Source organism: Lemur catta, chromosome 1, assembly GCF_020740605.2.
Source record: "Lemur catta isolate mLemCat1 chromosome 1, mLemCat1.pri, whole genome shotgun sequence".
NCBI lineage: Eukaryota > Metazoa > Chordata > Mammalia > Primates > Lemuridae > Lemur > Lemur catta.
In genome coordinates, this window is record NC_059128.1 from 118,788,022 (window position 1) to 118,815,927 (window position 27,906).

At 55.6% G+C, this 27,906-nt stretch overlaps 1 protein-coding gene across 2 annotated transcripts; it reads right to left on the reverse strand.

The window, feature by feature from the left end:
- Window positions 1–715: 715 nt before the first annotated feature.
- On the reverse strand, window positions 716–27,866 carry MAU2 (MAU2 sister chromatid cohesion factor). Of its 2 annotated transcripts, none has more exons than XM_045551685.1 (19): window positions 27,543–27,866; window positions 19,768–19,785; window positions 19,317–19,382; window positions 18,550–18,645; window positions 16,903–16,997; window positions 14,770–14,797; window positions 14,360–14,515; window positions 13,035–13,181; window positions 12,861–12,951; window positions 11,754–11,857; window positions 11,110–11,187; window positions 10,671–10,736; window positions 8,623–8,709; window positions 7,211–7,260; window positions 6,913–6,990; window positions 6,708–6,819; window positions 3,887–3,977; window positions 3,040–3,167; window positions 716–2,730 (listed from the first exon to the last, which is right to left on the reverse strand). In XM_045551685.1, the coding sequence occupies exons 1-19, from the start codon at window positions 27,816–27,818 to the stop codon at window positions 2,656–2,658; spliced, it is 1,842 nt and encodes a 613-aa protein (XP_045407641.1). In that variant the 5' UTR covers window positions 27,819–27,866; the 3' UTR covers window positions 716–2,655. The 2 variants fall into 2 exon arrangements, with proteins under 2 accessions (XP_045407641.1, XP_045407649.1); XM_045551693.1 differs by having other exon boundaries at window positions 8,626–8,709; window positions 27,543–27,841.
- Between the last annotated feature and the right edge of the window lie 40 nt (window positions 27,867–27,906).

Consider the following 27,906-nt stretch of genomic DNA (forward strand, 5'->3'; position numbering starts at 1 on the left):
CCCAAATACCATCAAATTTCAACATGCGAATTTAGGGGGGACATAAACATTCAGTCCATAGCACACCCCCAAGCAGGCCATACAGACCACATCTCAGAGCATGTTGACGGCCAGCTCTGTTGACAGGACTGTAACCAAGACACAGTCCACATGTGGAAGAGACACAAGCAAGAGCCACCCAGGCCAACATGCAGGGAAGGTCCAGAGGGCAGGGGAGGGCTTGGCCAGGGACAGGAAATGCAGAGAAGACAGACAGAAGGAACTGGAAAGGAGGGACCCACGTAAGTCAAGGGATGTGCATGTTGTGGTCGAGGTGGCAGAATGGTCTGGGCTCATCAGGCATGTACCCCAGGACAATGCCCTGAGTGTCTGGCCGAAGAGGCAGGACCTCATCCAAGAAACCAGCAGATCCCAGATAAATGAAGAACAGCCACCTTGGTCAGGGCTTTGGGAACCTATCAAGGAAAGCCAAACAGGTTTTTTTTCCAGCAGGACTTGCTGAGACAAGCAGGTACCATGTGAAGAAGTTCAAGGGGTCTGGTGTCACTCATGCCTATAATCTCAGCGTTTTGGGAGGCCAAGGCGGGGAGAATCACTTGAGTTCATAGACCAGCCTGGGCCACATAGTGAGACCCTATCTCTACAAAAATAAAAAACTTGCGCCCACACACAGGCACATGATTTGGCTTCCATAAAGCTCGAGTAGAATATTAAATATCGAGTACTGAATTTTTAATTGTAAACTTGAAAATCTCATCCTTAACTTTACATATACATAGATAACAGGGTGGTCACTGAAAGCACTTCAACATCAGGACAGGTGTTAAGCTCTGAGGTTCTTTTTTCAATTGCTCTACATACAAAATGCCCTAGAAGCAAAGAAAGGCTTAAATAAATAGGCAGAAACGAACATGATGCACAACGTGATTGAATGAACGTGGGTCTGGAGAGGCAGGACGCTGTGGGGTCCAAGCTGGCAGAAACAGATCCTGGAGGCACGGAAGTTGCCGTCTCAGAGGCAGAGGGGAGGACCTCGGGGCTCCTTCAAGGTGGGGCCAGCAGAGGTCATGGCTGGGGAGGAAGACAGGATGGGGACAGCTTGTGGGCCAAGGCTGCACACTTTTCTATTGGCCTCACTGGCCTGGGGTGGGTGTTGGCCGAGGGGACCGCCCCTCAGGGCAGCATAGGACAGGGCCAGGCTCTCCCTGGTGACCCAGAGACTGTGTGTCCACAGAGGACAAGCCCCTACCAGCCTGTCCTTGATGCCACCCTGGCTGTGGGCGGTGGCCCTGCTATGGCTAAGCCACACCCAGGACTCAGGGGTCTGAGCAGCTGACCTGAGCGATCCCAAGGTCCCCTTGGTGAGAGGCACCCACAATCCCAGGAGCAGCCTTCACGGTGCACGGGCAACAGGGTGTGAAGCGGCCACCCACCCTGACGAGAGACCCCCAGCACCCTGCCGCAGGGAGACACTCCCAGGCTCCAGAACCTGGACAGGGTGGTGTCTTGATCCCTGATCCCAGCTGCCACCATTCCCAATGCCACTGTCACTGGTGGGGCACCTCTCCGATTATCCAAGAGCATAAAACCAAGTGCTGCTGTTCGGGCCCAGCAAGGAGTCCCTGGGGTCTGGCTGGGGAAGAGGTGTCGACACTGTCCCCCAGAGACCTGGCAGGGGAGGGGGAGGTGTCTTCCTCTCTCCTGAGGGAATGGCAGGAGGCCAGGAGCCTGAGCCATGGCCCACAGACATCCTCCGCAGAGGAAGCTGCAGAGCTGCCAGGAAGAAGGCCCCTTGGCTCGAGGTCGGAGGGGGCTGTGCTAGCACCAAAGTCAGCCCGAGGAGACAGTCTTGGATTTGGGCAAGGTGCCCTCTCCCCTGCCTCCTGCCCCTCAGCAGCCGCATGATGGGTGAAGGCGGCTGGCGCCAACACAGGTCTCAGCTCCCAGCTCTGTGCAACTACACACACGCCTGTGTTTACAGTCACGTGCAACACCCCCGTTGCGGGACAGTGAATCCAGTCAAGGTGCAGATGTCTGGAAGCTGGGTTCATGCATCCCCAAGGGCCCTTGACCAGAGGCCTTGGCTGTCACAGGGACTGATGCTGGAGAGAAAGGCAAGCCAGGAAAAATGTTGGGACGTGTGCTTTGTCCCACACATGGCCATCACTTCTTCCCTCCAAATTTGGGCCAGAAACTGGTATCTCGCCTTTAGACTCTGGAAACTGTCTTGCGCAGAGGAAACGCTCCAGCTCCTGCCTCGCATCCAGGCCCAGGTGATGGAGGGTCAGGGGACAATGCCCCTGAGGTACAGCCCACCTGGCACACAGGATCAGGACCTGTACCCGCTCCCAGCCCAGACTGCGCCCTGACAAGTGCGACTCAGACGAGGACAGGCAGCTCAGTCCACGGCAAAGGATGGCTCTGGAGTCAGCTCCAACGTCCACCTGCAGGCCTCAGCACCAGGGGTCCTGGCACAAGGCAGGAATGGCCAGCCGCCCCCGCTGGGAGAGCAGGAACTGGCCCTGCACACGCCCTAGGACTTGGAAGCTCTAGAGACGGTCGGGAAGGAAGCTAGCTTCCGGGGGGAGTGCAAGTGCTGTCTGGGTGGAAGGTGGAGACGCACAGGCCGAGGAGCTGGTGGCCTTTCCAGGGGCCTCACAAGAGACTGGCCAGGCTGGTGTTGGGTCCATTCTGAGCTTGGAACTGCACGGGGGGTGGGCCATCCGTCCACTGTGGGGAGGAGAGGACACCCATCAGTGAGGTGGCACGGGCTGTTCCCAGGGACAGCGAGCCTGGAATGCTGCTCTCCTGGGGCTGGTCACCCAGCAGGGCCCCTCTGTCCTCCACACAGGAGCCCGACAGGAGGCCCCCTGTACCACCCGCCCGGGTGAGGGTGTCTGTAGCTGTTTACCGTAACAGAGAGAGCTCCCGAGGCCGAGTTAGGGTTTGTCAGACAAAGAGAAATGCAGCCAAGTGTGCCCTTTCCTCCCCCAGGTGGGGGAACCCATTGAGGGGCCCACAGGCCCCCCATTCCCATACCGTGATGAGGTTGTGCTCGGGGAGGCTACAGGCCTCGATGTGGTCTTGGAGCAGCTGCTGCGAGAAGTTCTGGTGCATCTGGGCGGCTTCGTGGGCGTCCATGGCGTTCCCACAGGCCTTGTTCAGGTCTGAGGGCAAGACACGTGCATGGGGGACTGTCTGCACCGCCACTGCCCGCTCCCCCTCACCAGGAGCAGGTGGAGCCCTAAGGTCAAACCCTGGCTCCACTAGTGGATCTCTGGGCGCCTGGTACATCACCAGCCCTGAGCCCTGTCTTGGGATGGCAAAGCCATGTGCCGTCTACCCTCGAGGGGCAGGACAGGGCTGGTCAGGCAGCATCGGGAGGGGGCCCAACGCTGGGCTCCTCACCAGCCTGCCCAGAGAGCCCCAGCCGGCCCTTGAGTGCACAGGCGTTTGCTAGGGCAGGCGCCCGACACCCTCTCCTGAAGCGGGAGGCCACACAACCCACTGTAGGTGAGACTGCACCATCTCCTCCTCCCCAGGGCCCTGGGCACGTCTCTAGACCCCAGTTTCCTAGCCTGGGGGGGGCTGCAGTGTCAACATTGACTGGGTCCCACTGAGCACCCGCCCTGCACCCAGAGCACCCTGGCTGGCCCTGTCCTATAGGATGACCACTATCTGCCTTTAGGGGGAAGAAGTCGAGGCTGAGAGAGCCAGGGCTTGCTAAGCCTCTGGGTCCCGTGCAGACTGACCCAGACCCTGCACGGAGCTGATGACATGAATGGGCCCAGTGCCTGCTGCACTCCAACAGGGAGAACCTGCTACCCCTGCTAGAACTGGGTAGGCCAGGCCACGGTCAAGGAGGAGGTATAGTTGTTGCATTTACCTCTCAGCAGGGCCGATGACCACAGCTGCACCGACATGTCCGGGATCTTGCTGGCCAGCTGCATGGCGGGCACCACCATGTTGTTACTCTCCTGTCAACCAAGAGCAGCCCAGAAGGAACTAAGGGGACAGTGGCAGGGACAGCCTGGGACCCACCTGGCAAACCCAGCCAGGGTTGTGCTATCTTTCTGCTGCCTGGAGAACTCCTATTCCTACCTTAGAGCCCATTTCAAATGGCCCTCTCAGATGTACTCCTGGCCCACCTTGAGAAAAACAAATCACCCTCACCCTTGGCTCTGCATGTTCCTCCTCATGGGGGCATGGGGCATGGCCAGTGGGCAACTCTGAGTGCCTCTGTCTTTCCAAGAGGAGAAAAAGGCACTGGTGGCAATTAGCTCTCAACTGACAATACAAACCAATTAGAAACGTGGATTCATCAAGGGGACCCAGGACCTGGGAGGAGTGGCAGCCTGCCCCAGGCCTGTTCCAGTACGCAAAGGGGGCTGAATGGGTAAAGAAGGGACAAAGGAAGGCGTGTTTTCTATATACGAGTTGGTGCTCATGGAAGGCTGCTACAGACACACGGGGCTCTGGGGGTGCCAGGGCATGTGAATCCTTCAATCCTGATTCTCCGCCATGCCACCCTACAGCGCTGCCCTCACCTGAGGCCCTACTGTCCTCAGGATATGGCCAGAAGAGCCCAGTGAGACATCAGGAGCCATAAAAACACCTGTCCCTCTCTCTACGGTGAGGGCTTGGAGGCAGTGGGCAGGAGCCTGTGCTGCACAGGCCCTGTGGTGACCAGCAGTGCTGCTCTGACTCTGCCTGGGCCAAGGACAGAGAGCCCTGCTGGCCTAGTCATCAGGTTCAGGGTATGGCCAGAACTCCCTTTGTGGTGGCTCCCAGCAGCCTGGGAATACTTGTCACATCGCTGAGAGACATAAAAATCCTCAAAATCAACTCCTGGGAGCCAGCTTCAGCAGAACCATGGCAGTGTGGGGAATACTCCAATCTATCTATCTACTTATTGATTTATTTTTAGGGTCTCGCTCTGTCACCCAGGCTGGAGGGCAGTGGTGTCATCATAGCTCACTGCAGCCTCCTACTCCTGGGCTCAAGCCATCCTCCCACCTTGGCCTCCCAAAGTGCTGGAATCACAGGCGTGAGCCACCACAGCTGGCCAGAGTCCGGTTTGGAAGCTATGGGTGGCACTGGGAGGTATGCCAGGCCCGTGCATGCTCTAGCCTCGCAGGGCCTCCTGAGCCTCTCTCAGCTGTCCATTCCTCTGCTTGGGCACTCATGCTCTGGCCACTGTGGTGCCCGTGTCTGTGCCAGGCCCTTCCTGGCTGACCTCACCCTGTGTGCACCTCTACCAACCAGGTCCCTAAGGCTGCCGCCTCCCTGGGTGCCCTTAGCCTTTACCATGTGGGAAAACATCCTCTTAAAAAAAAAAGTGAAAGACTTGACTTGGCTGTGTCTGGCTGTGTGACCCTACACCTAGAGTCACTTGAGGCCAGGACCTGAGCCTCAGGACTCTTGGGAGCCCCGTGTCACCCCTCATGGGTCCATGGGGGGGTTCCCAAATGCACTATGTAAGATGCCCTTCTGTCACCTGACACATGAAACAGAAGTGGCAGCTGAAGAGCTGCTCCACCGTCCCTGTCCCACTCAAGGGGGGTTCCAGGGGCTTTTAGACAAACAAGAGCCAGTGGAGTCTGGGTTCCAGTCCTGGGTCTGCAGTTTGGGGCTGTGTGATCTAAATCTCCCCATCCGGCAAATGGGATAATCACAGCGGCCGCATGGAGACAGGAGGTGGCAGCCCACACTTAGCAGGGCCACAGCTGCTGAGCCCTTGGACACACATGCAGGCCACTTGTGCTGCCAGCAGGGACATGCTGCCCTGTGTTCAGAGGCTGAGGGGCAGGTTGACAGAATACTGTAGGAGTGTAGCTACACTTAAAAGGACAAACCCAGAGTTTGTCCTCTTCCTCGTGGTGGTGGCGTCCCTCATGCTGAGACCAGAGCCCAGCAGGACCCAAGCTGTAGGGCCTCAGTGAAGGCCACATCGCTGTTGGGAGAGGGTGTGCCAGGGGCCCACTTGGAGGCCTGGGCTTGCTCAGAGGAAAGTCTACAGGCCAAGACACGAGCCCTGCGTCATCTGTGCTGTGGAAACAGCTCAGGTGAGGCGGGCTACACTACGGCGTAGAGGCTGCTTCAAAACACTGCCATTTAAAAAAAAAAGCTCCTGGTACAGAACTATGGAGAAAGGCAAGATACGAAATCAGCAAACCAAACCTCTGCGTGGGAGGCAGGCAGTGGAAAAGGCTGCACAGCAAAAGATGGACAATGTTTTCCTCTTCTGCTTCTCAGCCTTTTCTGAACGTGTCATATTTTGTAATATGGCAAAATATTTTCTTTAAAAACACATTACAGGTCTGTGAGGTCACACAGGCGAGTGCAGGCAATGAGTGGACTGGGGAGACTCGGGGACTGTCCGTTCCAGGAGAGACCAGCTGGCCTGGAGGGGACCAGCCCTGGGGGCCCCTGGTGCCCTGCAGGACAGTGTGTGTTGCACAGTGATGGAACACGCAGGAAGGCGCACCTGCTGTCATCCCTGCCAGCTTGGGGAAGCCCCACTGGCTCTGGCTCCACTGAGCCCTGCAGCTGTGCCTGACCAATGTGGAGGCCACGAGCCCAGCGACCCTCCGGCCTGCCATTTACCCTATACTTGTACTCCCTGTGGGTGCCAAGCTCCCTGCCCCTGGCCACCCAGGCCAAGCCCAGCTGGCACCCAGCGAGGAGGCCCAGGCCCGGGCACTCACCCTGTGGTTCCCCAGCACGTAGAAGATGTGGCCCAGAAGAACGAGGGAGCAGGCCGTGAGCCGGTTCAGGTCCTCCGCATTGGACATCTTCAGAGTTTCTCGCAGAAATCGCCTGCAGAACACAGGTGCTACTGCCCCGGCCGTGGGGCGGAGAGAACAGCCCCCAGGACGATGGCCCGCCCGCCGCCCTCTGCCCAGCACTCACTTGGCCTCATTGTAGCGTCCCTGGAAGAAGGAGAAGAGCCCGCGAACGTAGAAGGCCGCTGCTCGGAGGCAGTGTGAGCTGGGGTGGAGAGTGGAGCGCCACGTCAGGGTGGGGTTTTCGAGAGAGAAGCAGGTTTACAAAAGAGCAGTGTGTGTGGGGAAATCTCGGAAAGCCCCCACTACAGAGTGTCCGGGAGGAGGGGTGCACGGGGTGGTCTAGGGCCCCCACAGGAGCTCATGCTACCCACAGAGCACAGGGAGCCCTAGACGGTCCGTGAAGTGGCCCTGGGGCTGCTCACCTTACGGGGAAGCTGTGGTCTGGGTTTATCCTCTCCAGCAGACTGTATAGCTGGGGGAGGAAACACCAGTTAGGACCATTCTGCACTGTCACACGGAGAGAAAGGGCAGCTAGAATGTGCTACTGAGGTGTCCAGAGCTGCTGCGACTCCCTGAGACTCAACCTGGCGGCCTGAATCCCATGCCCTGGGCTCTGCTGCCCCTGAGCAGCGTGCGGGAGAGGGGGTGGGTCATCTGGAGGGTGGATCTCAGTGTGGGGCTTTCTTCGCATCCCCAAGGGGCCTCCAGGGACACTGAGGCCCAGTGAATGACCAGCAAGAGCAGCCCCTGGTGCTGAAAGGCCTGGGGTGGGGTCCTCACACCCTCAGCCTACTCTGCTTTGTGCCAGGTGAGGGGGGCTGGGCTGTAGGAGGAAGGTCAGCAGGCTGGTTTACACGGGCCCTTGGGGTCAGGGGGTGGATTTTCCCACGCAGGGACCCTGGGACGCTCTGACAGGGGTGTGATGACCTGACGGATGTTTTAGATCCCTTCTGGCTGCTGTGTGGCTGGGATGGCAGACAAGGGTAGTAGAGGGCTGAGGCTGCACCCAGAGCCAGCCCCTCCTGGCAGCAGAGACACAGGAGAGCCGGGCTCCTCCAAGACACTCTGTGTACACAGCTAGCACCCAGAAGACCCTGCTGGCTGCGTCCTGACTGCTCAAGCAGCCGGGGCTGGGCCTTCTGCTCCTGCAGCCAAAAGCACCTGAACCACCTCCTGGGAGCAATCTGGGGGGTTGGCTACCTTTTTCGTTAGACAAGAGTCAAAGGGGGCCTGAACCAGAACAAAGGCTGTGTGGGTGGAGGGAAGGGGCCCAATCAGAGACACTTCGGAGGTTGATTCCAGGGCTGGGGGAGGGGCTCTCAGGTCTGAGGGCGACGGCAGGAGGAACCTGACCCTCCTGTAAGAGTCAGCTCAGAAGATAAGGGCAGGGCACTTGGCCTGTGCGGATGGCCCTGGGCACACCCATCCCCAAGGCTGGTGGCAAGAAGACCCAGCAGTGAGGGCACATGACTGCCCAAGGCGATGCCCCTCAGGACTGAGCCTTGAGGCCTGGCCAATGTGCTAGAGAAGACAGCTCAGGCTACAGGGTGGCAGATTTTTTCTGTGGGAATCAATAAAGCTTGGCTCCTGTTCAACAGGGGAAATGTTCTGTGGCTGCAGGAATGTTTTTGCCCCAGACCTGGCCTCTCCCAGCCTTGGCTGCCAACCCACCTCTGGCCTTCGCTGCACGTGCTTCTGCACAGGTGCCATCCCTTGTCGGAGGGTGAACACCCTGGCACTTACTGAGATTCGCCGGTACCCAGGACAGCCCCCCAGACCCCAAACAAGAGGAGATTGGAGAGAAAGGATACCAAACATGAAGCATGTCACCTACTACCTCTTGGTGTCTATTTCCTTCCCGTATATACACACTCGCCAGGTTGGTCACGATGAAGGCCCACAGCTCCTGGTGGTTGGTGAGCTGGAAGGGAGATGGCACATTAGGAGGCTGGGCCGGGGATGGCCATGTCACACCAGGGCCTGCTTGGTGGTATCAGAGCCACCCAAAAGCTCCATGGCAGTTACTTCAGAAATAACCTGTTTTCTTCATTTCAGATGCACCCCACTCACCCCTAAACCCAAGGGTAATGCAGCTGTTCATTTTTTTCATTACAAAACCATCATCCGGGTTACAGGACAGTTAGAAAACAGAGAAAAGGCAAACCAGTCACTCCTGATCCCACCCTCGGAATGTGCCGCGTCTGGGTCTACTTCCTGCTCTCTCTCAGGACTGAGACCTGGTGGCCCTTCCGCTACACCACTGCTGGCAACCTCTGGGACCTGGGTGCATGCTGACTAAGAGACACACGCCAGTCCTGGAGGGACCACTCTTCGCAGGGCGGTGGTTGGGGAGCTGTCACCTGGGAGTACAGGCACTGCCCTAAAGGTAGGTGATACCATGTCAGAGCCCAGAAATGCTGGCGATGACCAGTGGTGTAGGGACTATGGTGTCCCTGGCTCTTCTAGGGGAATGAGAACAGTCAGGAGAGGGGCCAATCGAAGTGGCTCAAGTGCTGCCCAGATCCCGGTTCCCAGCAGGGCCGGGCAAGAAGCTGAGGGAGCCCGGGAGGTGCAGACCCCACCCACAGGACCCTGGCACGGCTGAGGAAGCCCAGAGGGTCTTCTGAACCAAGCAAAGATGCTCTGGGACACAGCATGGGTGGGGACGTTTGCTGTGGGATACAGGAGGAGCACGTCTGGGGTCAGGTGGGTTTGGATTTGCACTCGGCATCACTGCTTCCCAGCTGGGCCACAGAAGTGAAGCCCCTCCTGGCCTGGTGGGGAGGACTCCTGGGGTGTGCGGCTTTGGGCACGTTGACGCTGAACAAAAGCAGCAGCAGCCCCTCATGGGAGTGAGATGAGAAGGAGGTGGCAAGACTGTCATGGTGCTGGGAGGGGGTCCGGGCCCTTTTGCAGCAGGAGCCAGCCAGGGCCCAGGGAACGAGGGATGCGGGCAGAGGAGCAGGTGCTGAGGCCACGCTTCACGCCCAGGCATGCCGTCTGCAAGGCACCTGTGCACCTGAAGCCAGCGGCAGGCACGGTGACACCCACAGACACGTGGAACACCCAGGAGGGCAGAGGGGAGACCCCCATCCCCCATTCAACAGGCAGAGGGTGTGCACTGTGCTCCCCGTGACCTCGCCTGAGATGGGAGTAGAGCAGGCCTCGCTCCCTGACATCTCTACTGGGGACCTTCCTGGAACCACCCAGAAGGCAGGTGTCGACAGCCTCCATTTCCTGTGAGGACACTGAGGCCGAGGTAGAGATACATTGTCTGGTCTTAGAGCAAGGCAGGCAGAGCTGGGACCTGGGCCTGGGCTGGGTCACCCCGTGAGGACGTGGCAACAGCCTTCTTCCAGGGCCCGGTGGGACCCTAGTCTGAGGCCAGGAGCCTGGGGTATCTGTACCTCCTCCCTGACCCAGCAGGACCAGGTAACTTCTGCCCACAGAGCACCTCGGGGGCATTTCAGCTCTGCCACTCACCATGGGGTGACTCCACGGAGCCCCTGAACCTGGGTGGCTCCATGTCTTCAGCTGCAACAGGAGCCAACCCAGCCTGGGGGCAGTGGGTGTCACAACAGCTGCCAGTCAGATGTGAAAGTGGCTGTGCCTCTCCCTCATGTCTGTCCTTGGGTTAACTCAGGAAGCCCCCATCCCTGGCTGGCCAGGCGCCCCGCCTCACCCCATAGCTATCCCTCAGCTGGATAAACAGCACGACGTCACTGTTATGCCGGCATCAGGCTGACTGCTGTGGAGCTGCCCTCTTGGACCGTGGCTTCGTGTGGCTGACCTAATGTGGCTGCTGTCCTCATCACAGACCTCACCTGAATCCTTACTCAGAAGTGTTGCCTGCCCCAGGAGTGAGGGGGGCTGGCACCTTACCCGCAGGGCTGTGGTGAACTGGGCTTCCGCGTTGTCCATACAGTTGACGGAGACACAGTATAGACCCTGGAAGAAGAAGGTGCTGTCACTCAGGGTGGCCTCTGGGGGGTCCCCAACGAGGGCTCAGATCAGAGCCACATGCAGCTTGCCTGGGGCCGACACTGGCTGCATCTGGATGAACATGACAAATGACTCTCCTGAGCCAGCTACAAAAAAGATAACGTGTCTAATAATTCCACCTCCCTAGACCTAAGTCAACTTGGGACTCGGTAAGAAGCTTCTCAGAAGAAAGCTCACTGGGCACACTCAGGATCCTGCCTGGGGGGTGGTCATGGGGTTCTTCACTAGGAATGTTCCAGATTCTGACTGAGGTGGTTACGTGATTATTTATTGGGAACATTCCAGATCCTGACTGCGGTGCTGTCACAGGGTTACTCACCAGCAGTGTGTGCAGCTGTGCCGCGTGGTTGGAGAAGAGCCGGGGGGACTGCTGGCATAGCTGGCAGACCTGGGAGATCTGCCGGAAGAGAGCATGCCTGTGGTCACATGGCTTGTGGCCTGGGACCCCACAGCTGGCAGGTGTGTCCGTGCCCTGCCTGCCCAAACTGGGGTACAAAGTCCAGGTGGATGTGCCCACCATAATGGCAAAGTATGGCCCTGACACTATCATAGACGGTGACCCTTGTCTGTTACCTGCCTTCCCTGCCCTTCCCAACGTGTGTCGTGGCTGTAAAGTGTTGCTGGCCTACTCAAGGCCCCCATGCCCTCTCAGCAGGGTGGGTACCTGAGGTTACAAACCCTGGGGCAGGACAGGGTATGAGGATCACTGTTGGAGGACCCCAAATCCCTGGACACCATGTGCAACATTCCCTGGGCGTGCCAGCTTTTGGGAAAGGGGCCACTGGCTTTGTACCAGCTTCTCTAATCAGTCATCCCCATGCAGGACTGTGAACTGCTGAGTGACAGTGAGACAGCACAACACAACATCCTGCCAACGTGCAATTGATGAATTCCCAGTTTCCTGTCTGATACCTCGGAGACCTGGCAAACTCCTTGTGTCTGCACAGCCCCCACTGGCCCTACCTCCTGTAGCGCCGTGGCCTTGTGCCCCGTGACGAGCCGGCACATGATGATGTGCTCCAGAAGGATCACTTGGAACGAGGACAGGATGGGGCTGCAGTCGAGCACTGTGGAGGAGAGCCGAGGGTGAGCACGCAGGGCAGCAGGCTCTGGCCCAGCCCCAGCTCGCCCCCCACCCCGCCCCTGTCTCCTGCCACAGCAGCCTGGCACCCACCCCATCATCCTCCTTAGTCCTCACTATACCCTCAGCTCGAGGGAGCTCATCTCTGTGTCCAGGTGAGGAGACAACACTGGAGTTAGGGACTGATTGCCAGAGTGTTCTAAGAGTAAGGAATCCATGGATTTGTCTTTGATTCTCACCCCACTAAACACGCAAGAGAATTTGGATATGGCAGGTTCTAGAAATGTGGAAGTTGCCTTGGATCACAAGACCTTGGACAGCGCCTCAGGCAGCAGTGTGGCTGGGGGACCCCAGGCAGGGCCCCAGCTCCTGGCAGCCCCGAGCAGCTGTCTGCATGTCGGAACCACAGAGCATGGTTCTTTTCCAATCTGGCCACAGAGAAAGAGACACACGGGCCCTTCAGGCTTTGGTCTTCCCCAGTTCTAATGACTTCTCCCCCAGCTGCGCTCCCGAGGGAGCACATTGGCAAATTAACAGGGACACTGAGCCAGCCAGGGATGCTTTGGGCTCTGGGTTTGTGCCAGTCAAAGGTCCCTGGTCCCACAGGATGGATTAAGTAGGTGAGTGGGTGGAAAGAACCTGTGACCTCCAAAGGACCTGCTATAAGTCAGTGAGAGCTGAGTTCCAATCACAGCCTCCCCTGAGCGCATCCCCGTCACCATATGGATAATAGCTGGCAAAAGTGGCCACCATTTGCTTCACCTGAGCACCTGGTTTACTGCAGGGCCCTGGCCCCCGACCCCATGCCTGGCCTGCTGTGCTCTGACAACGGCCACTGGCATCCACCAACCAGGGATGAAGAGACCTCCCTCAGGCAGGGACTGCTCCAGTGTTGTGGTTAGCCAGAGTCGTTCGGCCCCAGCACAGGCAGCGTCTGGTCGGGCTGCCCACCTGGGGGCGCTGTGGCCACACAGCCACCGGACACTTACTCTTGAGCTTCTCCAGCTGCATGAGGGCCTTGTCGGTGTACTTCTGAGCCTTCTCCAGGTAGCCGGCCTGCATGGAGTGCATCACGGTCACCTGGTGACAAGTCAGACGGCAGTGAGTACCGGGGCCCTTTTTCCACCTGCCCACCCTGGCCTCAGGCCCCAGCAGGGACGCACCAGGTAGACAAGCACACACATGTGCTCCTTGGGCAGCCAGTGGAAGAGGTCGGCAGGGTTGCTGGGCAGGATCTCATCATCGTGCAGTGTGGAGATGGTCTGGATGCACTGCTGCAGCTGCTTCAGGCACGGCTTCACGCTCTTCACCTGCGGGGCGGGGCACCTCGCCTGAGTGCCCGCTCCTGCCCTGCAGCTCCCCACCAGCAGCCAGGGCCCTCAGGAGGCCAGGCCCGACCCAGCCACCCCTCTGCCCTTCCTCCTGGGAGTGTCCACCCTCCCCTCCTGCCACATCCGCCTCCTGGGAGAGGGACCCACTCCCCACCCCATCCCCATGCTTTCAGGGCACAGGGCAGGGCCAGGCGAATCATCCCAACACCAAGGCCCAAGAGAGGCCTGTCTACAGACCCTGCTGGAGCTGCACTTGGCCTTCCTGCAGCCAGATCCCAAGAGTGCAGGAGTAGGAGTAGGCTGGGACCCTCAGGGGTGGGAAGTGGCCCAGGAGTCCCAGAGGTGCCATGGCTAATACAGACTGCCCTGTCTGCACCGGGAAGCCTTGCCCTGAGGCCCCAAGGGACATCTCTGCAGCCCCAGCACCCCATGAGAACAGGTGGCTGCCGTCTGCTCTGCGTTCCTACATGCTGAGCTAGTGCTTCCCTTAAGGGGCAAAGGTGGGTGTGGGTGGGAGAACTGAGGAAGCCCCTTGCCAAGAGGCCCGCACAGCACTTTCCGGGCCCTCGCTGCCACTGGACTCTACTAATGACTGGCCCACTGGGAGGGGGGGTGGAGCTGAGGGGGACAAACAGCCCCACCCTGCAAAGGGCCGAGATGGTCACACAAACACAAGGACAAGGTGTTCGAACACAGCTGCTCCTCACCCACAAGGGGTTATGGAGTCCAATCTCAGGACACGGCTGGGTCATGTCTGTCCCTACCTACTCAACCTCACAGCTAGGGGGCTGTAAAGACACTGCTTGAGCACCTGTTATGTGCCAGGCACCACCCCCAAACCTGCATGGTTTATTCTCTTGGATTGTCTGAGCATTGGAAGCCTTGGAGGCTTCGGGTGTTCGTGCACTGAGCACGTGTGTGTGGGGCCACATGTCACTACTTCTAGGGTGAGGGCAGGGCCACTGGGACAGACCCAGCTTCCAGAGACAACAATATCTGGCGGTGGGGCGTGTATGTGTTGGGGCTGGAATGACAGACCTGCCTTGTGAGGAGAGGCGATGACAGAGCAAACCTCTTGCCCAGAGGCCCAGCGTCCATGTGCTGCCTGTGCCTACACACCACCCTCTAGCAGCCCTCCTGTGAGAGGCACCACGCACCTGCCCCGCATCCAGGTAGTGGGTCACCTGCAGCACCAGGAAGAAGACGCGCAGTGACTCTTTCTGGATGGGGTTCCCCTGCCAGTTCTCCACGATCTGTCCACAGAGGGTCAGCAGTGGGTGGACCTCCTGCAACTTGCGCTCCATCAGCAGCAACTGGGGAGGGAGAGGCGCATTAGCGGGGCCGTGGGGCTTCTGGGAGCCCCTCTTGGGAGCATAGGGCCACCTGCCCACCTGCCTTGGGCGTGCCACCCCTGCCCCAGGGGGCAAAGCCAGACTGAAATCCCAGCCCCAGCAGCTCCAAACCAGGTTCCTGCCTCAGCACAAATCTAAGCAGAACTCACGGTGGCCCCAGCCCCATCTCCACAATACCTGCAGGCACCTAGCCATCCCGCCCAGCCTCGACTTACCATCCCCTTGCTGAGGAGGAACAGTGCCCTGGAAAACAGAGACAGGGAGTCAAGTCTGAGAAGGCCCCGGAACCTCCCAAGCTAACTGTAGCTAATGTGCCATCTCAGGGGAGGGTTAAATGGATGACAGGAACAGTACCCAATGAGGTTTGTTTTATTTACGAGACTGCTCTATTTTGTCTCATTCTGTCATTTACTTTTCTTGCATGGTTTAGACACACTAGTGTGGTTCAAACGCCCAGAAGACACAGCACTCAGAAGGCTGCGTTCCGGGTGGGGTGGAGGATGGCACACAGCTCTAACCTCGGTCCTGCTGACACGGCAGACGTGGGCTCGGCGTCAGCAGCCACACTGCGCAGGGGAAAGTGGCAGACCCGGGCCCATCTGCCCTTCACTGCCTGGTCTGTGAACTGGGCTGAGCCTCCTCGGGGTCCTCTCAGGGTAAAGGGGATGCAGTTGGGAAGCCCTGGGCACATCAGCAGCCTCACCTCTAGTCACCACCTCCACCCTCAGGAGACATCTAGAGTCTCACACTTTCTGAAGTAGCATGTGTCCCTGTCCTTGGCAAGAAAAATAATATAATAATATCAAGGAAAGTTTAGAAAACAGTAAAAGTAACAGCGGAGGAAAGTGGGGGGGCCCTGGCCCACCTCAGTCCTGGAGGCGTGCAGTATGCTGGTGGTGGGGCTGTGGGGACCCTGACTTCAGGAGCAGCTATAATTGTGTAGTGCCAAATTTTGGGGAGTCCCCAGTTTTTTCAACATTGAATCCTTTCCTCTGCCATCCTTTGCAGAGCACCTGTATGCTGTGGCCGACACCCTACCAAGTAGGTGCTGTTCTCCCCATTTTACAGGTGAGGAGACCAAGGCAGAGAAGTCAAGTTTACACAGCATTTGAGGGATAGAGCAGGGACACACGCTGAGCAGCTTGGCTCCCCTGCCTGTGCTCCAGGCCATGGTGCTGTTCCCTGTCCTTAGCTCATGGCATGAACACTCAGGGATCTACCTACCCATCTTCTGCTTCTTGAAATCTAAGGCAGGAGACATCACATCAAGGTTCCCATGTTGTCTCACAAAAAATGCTCTTGCTTAGAGGCCCTGTGTCACTGGTCAGAGGTCCTGAGCCAGGAGTCCTGCAGGCGCCAACCTTCGGCCACTCTGCACAGACCACATGTCCGCTCTAGGCTGGCTGCCCACAGCAGCCTGTCTGGGAAACATATAGGGGAGTAGGCAGGGTGGACAAGCAACAGCTCTGCCCCACCCCCTGGCAGCATTCTAGGGACAAGGACACCCTTTGGGGAGCTGCCAGGAGTTGCGTGGTGCCCCATGGGCGCTCACAGTCTACAGTTTAGAGGGGGACTGAGAACAGAGTTGGGGGCTGCTGTGTCCTGACAACTCCATGGTACAAGCTCACTCTGATGGACAGGGGCTGGTCCCAGAGCACTCTCACTCAGGCCAGGAAGGCCCTTTGTGGGAACTTTCTAGAATCCCAACACACAAAGTAAGAGTGCTGCTGCCTGGAGCCTACCTGCTACAAAGGATTCCTCTACGTGCGGGGGAAAGAGACAGAGAGGAGGCCCTCACAGAGGGCACATAGGGAGCACAAGAGCTTCCTGACTTCTAACCCCAGGGTACCAGCCTCCAGACAGTTTAAGCAGCTTCGTGCATAATACGAACCCATGTCCCTTCTGCTACACAAATGCAGCCTACTCTGCCTCCTGTTATGCACTGACAAGCTCCTTGGCTCCCCTGAGCGGGTGGGCACTGAAGTGGCCTATGGTCAGTGCCATGCATGACCCACACCAATGAGGACACATCTGTGAGATGAAGCCCAACAGCCAAGCAAATGAGACCAGCACTTTTTATTGCAAGGATGCTAGAAATGAGCAGTGCCCATGGTGTGGAGCATGCCAGCTGGCCCTCGCCCTCAAAAACTCGACTCACAAACATTTTACTTTATGAACCAATGGTGCAAAATGCTTCCCGGTGCAGCTTTAATCTCCATGCCTCTCGTTATGTGTGAGGGTAGTCATCTTATCACGCAGCAATGCCGATTCTGTTTGCTGTCCCAGATTAAGAGGGCTGAGCCCTTTCTACGCAAGAGAGCAGGAGGGGAAGGGGAGCTGCTGCCTACCGTGTGTACTCGGATCCCACCACCCGGGCGTACTCGGCCCCCACGCCCAGGAGGTCGCAGGCTGACACCAGGTCCTTCTCAAGTGTGTGCAGTTGCTAAAAAGGAGAGAGAGCAACAACCTTCACTGCCAAACCCCTTAATTTTACAGAGCCTGGCCTGGCTGCTTTGTTAGCAAGTTCAACCAAACCTCCCCACACATCAACAAAATTGCCTTAGTGTTAGTTTTGAGCTAAATTAACCAAATTATCTCATCAACGTTAATTGCTTTAGATACACTGCCTATAGTATATACATCGTCTAAACTTAATGGTACCTAGAGTACACATTGTCTAAACTTAATGGTGCATAGAAGCAGAACCAGCAGTTAATGTTCGTTGCGCACAGATTCCACCCCTGCCTCCCTCCTCCCGGGCTGTGCCTACGGCTGTTTGAGCGCTCCCTAGGTGACCTGTGGGGTTGAGTCACTGGGGGCATCTCCAGGGCCCACAAGGAGGGACTGACTCCCTCAGGCGTAAGTGTCTAGCAGAGTTTCAAATCTAGAAGCCCTAACAGGCTGAAAGGGGGGCAAGCACCTGGCTTGACCCTGGAAGGCACACCTGTGGCACAAGCACACGACCCACCATCTCCGTGACCTAGGGCAGGTGACTCACTGCCTGGCTGGCTCCCTCCTCTACCAATGGGCACAAGTGTGTGGGGGACGATTTAAAGGAGCCAGTGTGTACAAGCGGGGCCTAAGCGGGCCTCAGGGGAGAAGGGCCTTGGGAGCCCCAGCTGCTGGGTGAGCTTTTCCCATTAGGGCACTTTCCCAGCCAGACTCTCCTGGGGTGAAGGACTCCATGGAGGACACTCCCAATCCAGGGTCCACATGCTGCCTGCCTAGGTGAGTGACGGGGCCGTGTCATGGGGATGGACTGGAGGGCAGGCTGGGTCTGGGACTAGAGAGGCTGGGGGCCAGCCAGAGAAGAGACAGCTGAGGGTACCCAGTCACGGGGAGGTACAGCAGAGCCCAGGACAGAAGAGGTGCCCACACAATGGTGCCTGAGGCCCTGCCACTGCAACCAGGAATGCCCAGCCTAGAAAATCACCCCTTCCCCCAACTGAGCATCTTGGAGGGCAGGGACTGGGGCACCAACTACATCTGGGGAGCTAAAGGGAGCTGGAAGGGGAATCGCGTGGATTCCAGGATGAGGCTGTGCCCCAATAGCCCCCGAAATTGGGGCTCTGGGAAACAAGGCTTGACTTGGGCATTTGTTGCCCAAAGGTAGCCCCTTGGAATCTCTGTGCAGCTCTTACAAAAACACAGCAGGCCTCTGGTAGGAAATGTTCCCTGGATTTCAATAAGCACAGTCCAAAAGGAGCAGCCAGGAGGGGGGTGAGCACCATGCCCTGTGACAGTCCCCAGGGAGACGGCACTCCCACTGATCACCCCTGGGTGCTGCCGAGAGCTGGGCCTGAGTGGGGGTGCTGCTGAGGACAGACACTAGAGGAGGCTTGTGAGCAGGTTAAAGGAACACCCCCATATTCCCACCGCTCAGTGTGGCAGCTCAAGGGGGCCTGTGTATCTCAGACTCTGCTGTTACTTGTACTCGGGGTGTGTGTGCCCCAGGGTCAGGGCCCCTGAGGGCGTGTCTGGGCCACAGAACTCACCGCGAGCTGGAAGAGCAGGCGGCAGTGCCAGTATGGGGTCTGCTGAGAGATCTGGATCGCCTTCCGCAGCAGTGGCTTTGCCGCATCTACAGAATTCTGAAAGGAATCATCACATTTGAGGAGGGGAATAAAAAAAAAAAAACAAGCCGGCAATCAAGCTGGGTTCCTTAGCAGCAGGTGCAGTGCCAGAAGGCGGTTCCTGTTCATGCTTACCAAAGGATTTTTTTGGATTGCCAATTAAGTTTATTAAAAGCAAGAAAGATATTTTATTGGGCTCACTAGCTGGGAAGTTTTTGCGCCACTCTTAAAATAACTTCCCATTCAACTAAACTGAAAGTAGCTTCAGTTCAAAATCCTTAACAAATTGGAAGCAGGTTCCGAAATCTGGGTTCACAGACTAGAGAGAGGCAGCAGGGGTGTGAAACACACCTCCCTACCGCCCGGCTACCTTAAGGTGTCACGGTTCTAAGCGGAGGAAGGCAAATTTTCAGGTACAACTGAAATCAGAAACCGGATTAAGAAGGCAAACTGTACAGACTTGTTAGGATAGGAACGAGGCTCCCTTTCCCACCAGTCTTCAGCAGAAAAAGAATCTGCCGGCCCTTGTTAGCATGTGATTGCCCCAACGCTGGGGTGTAAGACATAGGAAAGTAATCTGAAGAGTTAAAAGCCAGAGTGGATTTCAGGTCTCCAGAGCCGCCATTTGCCATCATGTCTTAGGGACAGAGAGAGACACTTTGCTTTCAGAAACCTTAATGCGTTCTTACCTCTTGACAATATAATTCAGATAACAGACTTGCTGCTTCAAATTTAACATCTTCAAACTGTGGAATCTAATGACATCCAGTTAAGGAAGTACAGAGACTGCAAGAAAAGGTCAGTTTAAAAGGCTACAGCTCGGGGCTCCTAGGCTGTAGACGTGTCCCTGCCTGCCTTGAAATTCCAAGTTCTCACGTCCCCCAGGGAACTCTGAGCTTGTCACCAGGCGGGGCTAGCAGCTGGATGCTGGGGTGTGAAGGGAAGACAACAGTAGCACAGCATCCAGGCAAAGCTGCTGGCCTCAAAGGCAGCTGAGTGAGTATTCTCTAGGTGACCTGAGGGGCAAACCCAACACTCTCTGGTTATTACAGCATGAGATCGGATTCAAGTTTCTAAGACATTCTTGTTATTCAAACGGAGGATTCCTTAAAGGGAACAGCACCAACAAGAAAAGGATACTTGCTGTGATATTAACCACTGAAAGAGAAAGAAAAAAGAATTAATTCTCAAGCAGACACTTGGCATCTGGTTATGACTGGCTTTGGGGTTTGCACAGGTTCTCCTGTTATCACAGGCTGCCCAGTGTCCGGTTAAGTGGGAGGGTGGGCTCACTTTTCCTCCAAGCCAGCAAGGGGAACAGAAGCCACAGACTGCCTGGCAGGTGCTTGGGGAAGAGGGGACACCCCCTTCTGACATAGAGGAGAGGCTGGTGCTCTGAAGTCAGACCCTACCTGCCGGTGGCCGAGAACTGATTCAGGGGGAAGGAGCACAGAGGTACCTGGCCCCACCAAGGCCCCCATGTACCACAATGAAGTAGGCTGACTGTCAGGCAAAGCATTACACAAGGGATCAGTTATAACCGGAGAGTGGGTCTTAGGGGTCAGCCCTTCATGAAGAAGTGACAAGTAACAGCAGCATGGAAATGAGCAAAGTGAGCCTCACAAAGAGGAGGGAGAAGCTCTGGGATGACACGGAAGACGTGTGCCAAGAATGTAGTTCAGACAGTAACAGGATCCAACTTGGGGACCACCATGCCCCAGGTTCCATGTTCCAAAAGGCTCCTGGGCCAGTCCACCACACCAGCCCCGGTCAGACCACCTAAGGACCAAGCACACATGTCTAATGCTGCTCTTCCCAGGTACCACAGACGTTCACAGAGCAACTGATGCCTGCCAAGAGCCTTGGCAGTTGCTGGACGGTGGATCTGTAGCTGAAGAGAAGACCCCAGCTCCCTGTGCTCTGTAGGAGAACAGCATGGGATGGGGACACCTGGGGCTGGGCCTTGAAAGGAAGTGAAGGGGGATTCCCAAGGCAAAGGGGGAGCAGAAGGTCCTCCAGGCAAAGAACCCATGAAAAAGGCACAGAGGTCCAGGGAGGTGAGGCTAGAAGGCCCGACAGGTCTCTGTGTTATTCACATGGCAACAGTGGCCACAGTCCCTATCCCCAGCTGTGGGTTAGAATGTCCCTGATGTCACCCGTGGAGCCTGATCCAGTCAGGGGCAGAAAAGGACAGCACTTGACCAAATCTGAGTTTTAAGACCTTCCTAGATGCAGCAAAAAGAATGAAGAGAGGGAGGAGGAGCCAGCGAGACCTGGGGGGTCAGCAGGTGGGGGTGAGGGCGGGGCAGGAGATGCCTCTGGGGTGAGCAGTGGCTGGGGAGACATGGAGCTGTGTCTGAAACCAAATGCCCGTAAGACACAGGTGGGCCAGGAGGGCCAGCTTTGGGAGCAAGAGCCAGAGCCACAGGCTCCTGACTCATGCGTGCATACATGCACGTGCACAGAGGCTGAGTAGTCCTGGCAAGGGGTGCTTTGCAGCCAGCCCAAGTGTCTGCCTCCGCTGGTCCCCTCCCAAGGCCTCCTTCGCGGCAGGGACAGGAAGGGCTGGGGGCCTTCAGCGGGGCAGGGCAAGGGCCTGCCGCCAGGAGTGTGGCCCTAGAGGCGAGACTCCTCAGCTGGAGGCCATGTTTGGGGGAACAGCAGGAACATGTGTGATGCTGATGGAGAAGTTGGGGTACTTTCCACAGAAGCCGCTGCTCCCCATGGACCAGCAAGAGAAGTGGCCCACAGCACCAAGAGAAGCTCCAGAGGGCCACCGACTGGGAGGGATGCCTGGTCACAGAGGAAAAAGGCGACACGTGGAAGAGGTTGAGGAGATGAGCTAGAGCTGGGCTGAGGTCCCACCCAACCCTGAGATCCACGTCCGGTGCCTCGTGCTTCTGTGATTCGGTCACCACGGGGCAGGCAAGGCCCCCACACGGAAGGGGAGCCCTTTAGAGAGTCCAGGGTGGATAAATGGCATGCTGTCATGTACGAGAAGCAGACACCCAGCCTGGGGACCAAGATGTAAACCTGGCACCCACAGCTGAGCTTCTGAGTCAGGCCTGGACGCGCCTCAGACCTGTGATAACGCTGGCTCCATTTCTGTGTGTCACTGCACCCAACAGAGGCAAGCAAGGAGCTGAGACAAGAGGTGAATGCCCCCAATCCCATGTGGGCAGACAAGCCTTCCTTTCAGGTCTGTGGCCCAGGGATACTCTCCACTCCCATCAAGGCCCACTCCCAGTTTGGAGCTAAGGACAGTCCACACAGGCATGTCTGTGGCAGGTGGACTTAGAAGGAATGCAGCCAATTGCTTATTGCCTGGGGAGGGCCCTACCACACCCACTGTAAAGCTTCAGCCTGTGTTGCTGAGCTCAGGCCTGCATGGGCCCGCCAGAGTCTCCTCATAACAACAGCTTTTTGTCCCTTCTCCTTTTGGCACTTTTGTGTGGCTATTCAGTAGACAGTTGGGCTGGACCTAATTTCCTCTGACCCACTGACACCTCTGCTTTATGAGCCAGATGTGTCTGCCAACAATCAGCTTCCCTCTCTGCCAACTCCTCTGTGTTCTGACAGGAGGGCCGGATAAAGAGAATCCCACCTCTCCCCTGGGGAAGGAGGGGCTCTCAGCGACTACCAGTGAGCTGGGAAGTAACTTGCCCAAAGGCTCAAAACTCGAACATTCTCTTCTTCTGGAAGGCCTTGTAGGCTGGCATCAGCGGGTGTCGGAAGGACTGACTGGGGGCCAGAGAACTGGGTTCAAAATGTGGATCCACTATGAGACTTAGCAACATTCCAAAGCTTGCGAGAAGTTGGATCCTAGCACTCTTTAACATCCATTTCCCAGGGCCACTGACCTACTACCTTTCTCTGGTACGTGGGGAGTGGCCCCTCACTTTAAATACATACAAAAAGGATATGCCACAATGTGTGCCTCTAAGCTGTGTTTCCAGTACCTTCAATAAGTTGACACATGGTAGGTACTCGGGAAACATTTGTCATGTGAACAATGGTTTTATCCATTGGATAAGGAAGAGTTTACCTCTAGCATCACCAGGAAATCGAGGCTTCCTTATGTGCAAATGGCCACAGAACTAAGGCTGTGCCTTTCAGACACAAAGCTCTAATTCCCAAACAGCATCAGATTTCTTGCTGTCTTCAAATGTCACTGCTTTTTGACCAGGGCATCAGCATCAGCCTTAACAATGCACGACGACACTTGTTCCTAAGAGGGGGCTGGGCTGAGTGTCATGGTGAGCTAGTCACTTCCCCAGAACCGCCAGTCTGATGCCAACAAACAACTTCATTTTTGTACCTTTGTAAAACTTTTAACATAAATTTGCAAATCAGAAATATACAGGAACCAGAAATTATATCCATCTCACAAATAAAGTATGTAGAATATCCTATCCAAGGTTGCTAGGTCATTGCTATGATTTTTACTGTGTAATGTTAAAAGGTATCTTTTATGTCTCCTTCCTCATGATGGGAAAGAGGCCAAAGCGAGAGTCCCCCTCATCCCCGGTGGCCTGCAGGGAGCAGGTCAGGGATAAGAACATCCTTGCCAGAAGCCGCTAGTGTTGCCTTGGGGCTCTCCGGGTAAGCCAGTTGGTGGTGGGGTGGGGGGCTGTTGCTGCAGGGCCAACAGGTGCCACATGGGGTGGAAGGGCCCAGGTCAGCATACCTCTGGTGCCTGGAGGATATAGTCCAAGGCTGAGAGTGTTTCGAGGCTTCTTATTTCTTGAAACCAAGTAACTTTTTTTTTTTAAATCAGTTTTTTTTAAGCCACCACAATATGTAGAAATAGTTACTGACTACAACTCCCCTGGGATAGAAGATGGAAGCAAAGCATTTAGGAGCCTCCCTTGCCTCTTCCTGCTGTGTTAATGTGGCTACGTACATCCTCCTGTAGTACCCAGTGTGATTACCAGCAAGTTGGAAATGGGCCTTACCATGTGGGTTTGTTGAGGATCCAGTGAGACCCTGCCCTGAGAAGCACCAATGCAGGGCCTGGCATACAGAAGGCACCAATGATATCACCATAATTCACAAGCAGGAACGGGAATAATTGGGGTGGGAGGGGAGGAGACCAGTTGGTAGAACCATGAGGTGACAGTTCCTTAACAGATCTCACACCCTGAAGTCAGACGTGAATCAGAGATAGAGAACAAAGGAAATGGAATCGAAAATAGGAGGGAGCACAGATTGCTCCTCCATGAAAGTGAAATGACCAGTTCTGCACAGTCTCCCTGCTGATGGCATTTAACAGGACACAGCCATGATCCCAAAAGATGAGAGAACTGCCACAGCTGTGCCTGATGAGCAGCGGCTCAAAACCGAGCCCTGCTGGGCCTTGAGAAGACAAAGGGAGGCATTTCATCACTTGCTGGGAAAGTAAACCTTAGACACTCAGGCTAAACCTGGATGCAGAATTAATAAGCATCTGACCGGCACAGTCTGGAACTGCTTTCTAAGTTAGATGAGCAAAACCACCATCAGAAAGCAGCCCCGTTCTAGATACACACAGAAAAGCACACACGGCATTGACATGGATACGCAGTGAGTAAAGAGCATTGTTCAAAGAACAACCGCCTGGATTACAGAAAATAACAAACAATTTCTTCTAGAGAAGTGGTATTTATTCCTCTGTGGCTTTCAAATCAGGAAAATCTAAAAATGATGATGCACTTTCCAGGCCAACGGATAAAAAGGACTATGTGATCAAAAGTAAGAAAGTTAAGGGGGAAATGGATATACAGGCACATTCTCTTTGATGCCACAGCAGATGGGCAAATGATTGAACTGGATCTGTCTGCTTGAAAGACAGGTGCAGGGCCAGGCGTGGTAGCTCACACTTGTAATCCTAGCACTCTGGGAGGCTGAGGTGGGAGGATTGCTTGAGGTCAGGAGTTTGAGACCAGCCTGAGCAAGAGTGAGATCCCATCTCCACTAAAAACAGAAAGAAATTAGCTGGACAACTAAAAATATATACAAAAAAATTAGCTGGGCATGGTGGCACATGCCTGTAGTCTCAGCTACTCAGGAGGCTGAGGCAGGAGGATTGCTTGAGCCCAGGAGTTTGAGGTCGTCGTGAGCTAGGCTGACGCCACAGCACTCTAGCCGGGGAAACAGAATGAGACTCTGTCTCAAAATAAATAAATAAATAAATAAATAAAACAACAGCAGAGAGACTGATCAAGGAGAAAATAGTCACAAAATACTTCAGAGATATTTTCTTACCTTAAAAAAATTTTTTGTTATTCTGTGTTAGCTTCCTGAAAAGAAACTAGAACCTTACCGGCCATTTGCTTTTCGGAACTAGAAATAAGCAACCCAATTCTAAGAGGAAAAACGTATCATGATTCTTTAATGAATGGCTCTGGCAAAGGAAAGAATAAAAGTTGACAGTTGTCTGATTGGGAAAAATGTACGATTTAAAGAGTGAAGACTATTAAAGATAGCATGCTTGTGCTGTAACACAAAAGGAAATCATAGGCTGGGCATGGTGGCTCATGCCTGTAATCCCAGCACTTTAGGGAGGCTGAGACAGGAGGATCACTTGATGTCTGGAGTTTGAGACCAGCCTGGGCAACATAGCAAGACCCTATCTCTACCAAAAATAAAAAATTAGCTGGCTGTGGTGGTGTGTGCCTGTAGTGGCAGCTACTCAGGAGGTTGAGGCAGGAGGACTGCGCTGGGCAACAGAGTGAAACCCTGTCTCCCCCCAAAAAAAAAACAAACCCCAGAAATGACAAATGATTACAGAAGGAAAAACAGCATGGAAAACAATGTTACTTTAACTGAAATCCAGACACATTCTCAGCTGGGGATGCAACCAACAGAAAGAAAGGAATTTCCAGGCATAAAAAAGAAGGGGCCATGTGACTCAATGGAAGACCCCACAAGATTCAGAGTTCCATTAAATAGAGTGAAGGCACTTCACAAGGATAAGGATTTAAATGATGGGCCCAAAAGCCAAGTGGTTAAGAGATCAATTTAAGACATGACTGCTTCCCCTAGACAGAACATGAAAATACACACAGTGACTATTAACCACTGCTAGAAACAGGCTGAATAGCCTCAAGAGACAAGAGAAGAGAGGTGGTGGGATTTGTTGTTAATCAAGAGACAGGAGAGTTCCAGAACTAGCGTGACTACTGGAGATGCTGGGCCACCATACCTGGGCAGTCACAGCCTTCAGTGCCGTCAATGAAGCCTGGTGCCCCCTTTGATCTCAGCCTCATCACTGCCCTGGAAAGGCCCTGATACTGACTGCCTGTCCCCAATAGCTTGCCAAGTCCTTGCCATTGACTTGATGTTCTGAGCGATTCTCTGGGCTCCCTACCCTTCCCATTCAGGCCTCTGCTCAAATGTCACTCCCACAAATAGAGACTCCCTCACTACCCCTGCCAAAAATAGCTCCACCTCCACTCCAACCCTTCTCCCTGGCTCATAGTTTTCATGGTTCTTACATTGCTACCTAACCTCTCACTATATACTTATCATTTGTCTCCTTCACTTAAAACATAAGCTTTAAGTGTTTTAGTCATCACTGATCCCCAGCACCTAGAACAAGACTTGGCACCCAACATGACCTGAACAACTTATCTGCTGAATGAATGAAAGAAAGAAAGAAAACTTCATAATGATATATTGTCTTGGCATGTAACCTGGCAATCATTGAGCCTGGGTTTGGGCCCAGTTTTGTTAATAACTTGCTGTGTCACCTTGGGCAAATCACTTCACCTCTCTGGGCCCACACTGCCTCACTTCTGAAACAAGGAAGTTGATCATGTGAGGACTAAAGTTGCCTTCCAACTTTTCATAGTCTGCAAAACAAAGATCTGATCTCCTACTGAAGGCAACTTATTAGCCGAAGGTGGGCTTGGATTTACCTCAGATCAATGAGTTTTAAAAATCTGAGTTGATTCTTTTCAAGAACTCTCTCCTTTAAGCAGAACAGAACTGGGTAAATGGCAAAAGAGAAGCCAGGGTCCCACAGGAGCAGAGTTGCTGTGAGAAGAAATGACTCCACAGCCAGAAAGTTTAACGGGCAGAATGATAGTCACTCTCCCACATTCTTTGTTGCACCAAGATGTCACAAGTCAGACTGAGGGGGAGGGAGGGGCTCATTCTGAAGAGGATGGACCAGTGGAAGGTGGAAGGAAGACAAGTCACAAGTGGACAGAGGGAAAGCAGGCGCTGTGAGATCACCTCTTACTGAGCAATTGGTCCTAGAATCCAGACCCCTTGTTTTGCCTCTTCACAGAAACTCAAATGACCAATTCCAGGCTCTGGGCCTACTCACATGACCGCAAATGTCTAATTCCAGACTCTGGGTCTTGGCTTCCCACCTATGACACTGGGCATTATGGATGGCACGAAACCTTCCAGACACCCCGAGTACCAGACTTACCGGCCCAAGGAGGGGAATGCCCTCCTAGGTTTCCTGAGAGACCAGACTTCAGACTCCCGGGGGATGCCTGGACTTTCACCTCAACTCTCCTCTATCCCAAGTCACTTTAGGTGCGGGCATTCAAGCCAATGCTCCTCAGCAACCGATCTGAGGGTGTCCCCAGTGCCACCAACGGGTGGGATCCTCCTAAAATCCTGACGATTTGGGGACTGTTGCTCCTGAGAAGAGACAACTCTCAGAGTACGGTGGGGGCGGGGGGGGTCCTGGAGCCCTGTCTGTAACCAGAAACGGGAGATAAGGTCGGGGGCGAGGCCCTCCGGCACTCTGAGAGGCTGGTGGCTTTGGGGTCCAGCGGAGGCGGACGAGGGTCCTATTACTCTTCAGAAATCGCACCCCCAGGTCCCCAGATGCGGCAACGTCCGCCGGGTCGCGGCCCGTCAGCCCAGTCTTTGCAAGGAGCCCACGCCTCCTCCCTCGCGGCCCAGCCCGCGCTCACCGCCTTCTCCAGGTGGCTGCGCGCCTGCTCGCTGTTCTTGGTGTGGTGGTAGAGCACAGATCCCAGCTGCAGGTGCGTGCGGGCCTCGATGCGCTGAGGCGGCTTGAAGGGGAACACGGCCTGCAGGCAGTGCACACACAGGCGGATCTTGGGCGGACTGGAAGTGCGGAAGTGCTCGGCGAAGCCCAGAAGAGCCAGGTACCACGACTCGGCCGCCTCGGCCTGCGCTGCCTGGGCCGCAGCCGCTTGGGCCGCTGCAGCCGCCTGAGCCGCCATTATGGCCTTCACAACAACAAGCAGCCACCACAAGGAGGCGGAAGCAAGCGCGCGGGGCGGGGCTGGGCGCTTCCCCCCAGCTCTCGCG

Excerpts from the sequence above, each read along its gene's own strand:
- MAU2 (XM_045551685.1), bottom strand. The coding sequence starts at position 27,818 with ATGGCGGCTCAGGCGGCTGCAGCGGCCCAAGCGGCTGCGGCCCAGGCA. Across the intron at positions 14,516-14,769 it reads TCCTCCTCAGCAAGGGGATG|TTGCTGCTGATGGAGCGCAA; the intron begins GTAAGTCGAGGC and ends CTCCCTCCCCAG. Across the intron at positions 3,168-3,886 it reads GTCATCGGCCCTGCTGAGAG|ACCTGAACAAGGCCTGTGGG; the intron begins GTAAATGCAACA and ends TCTTGCCCTCAG.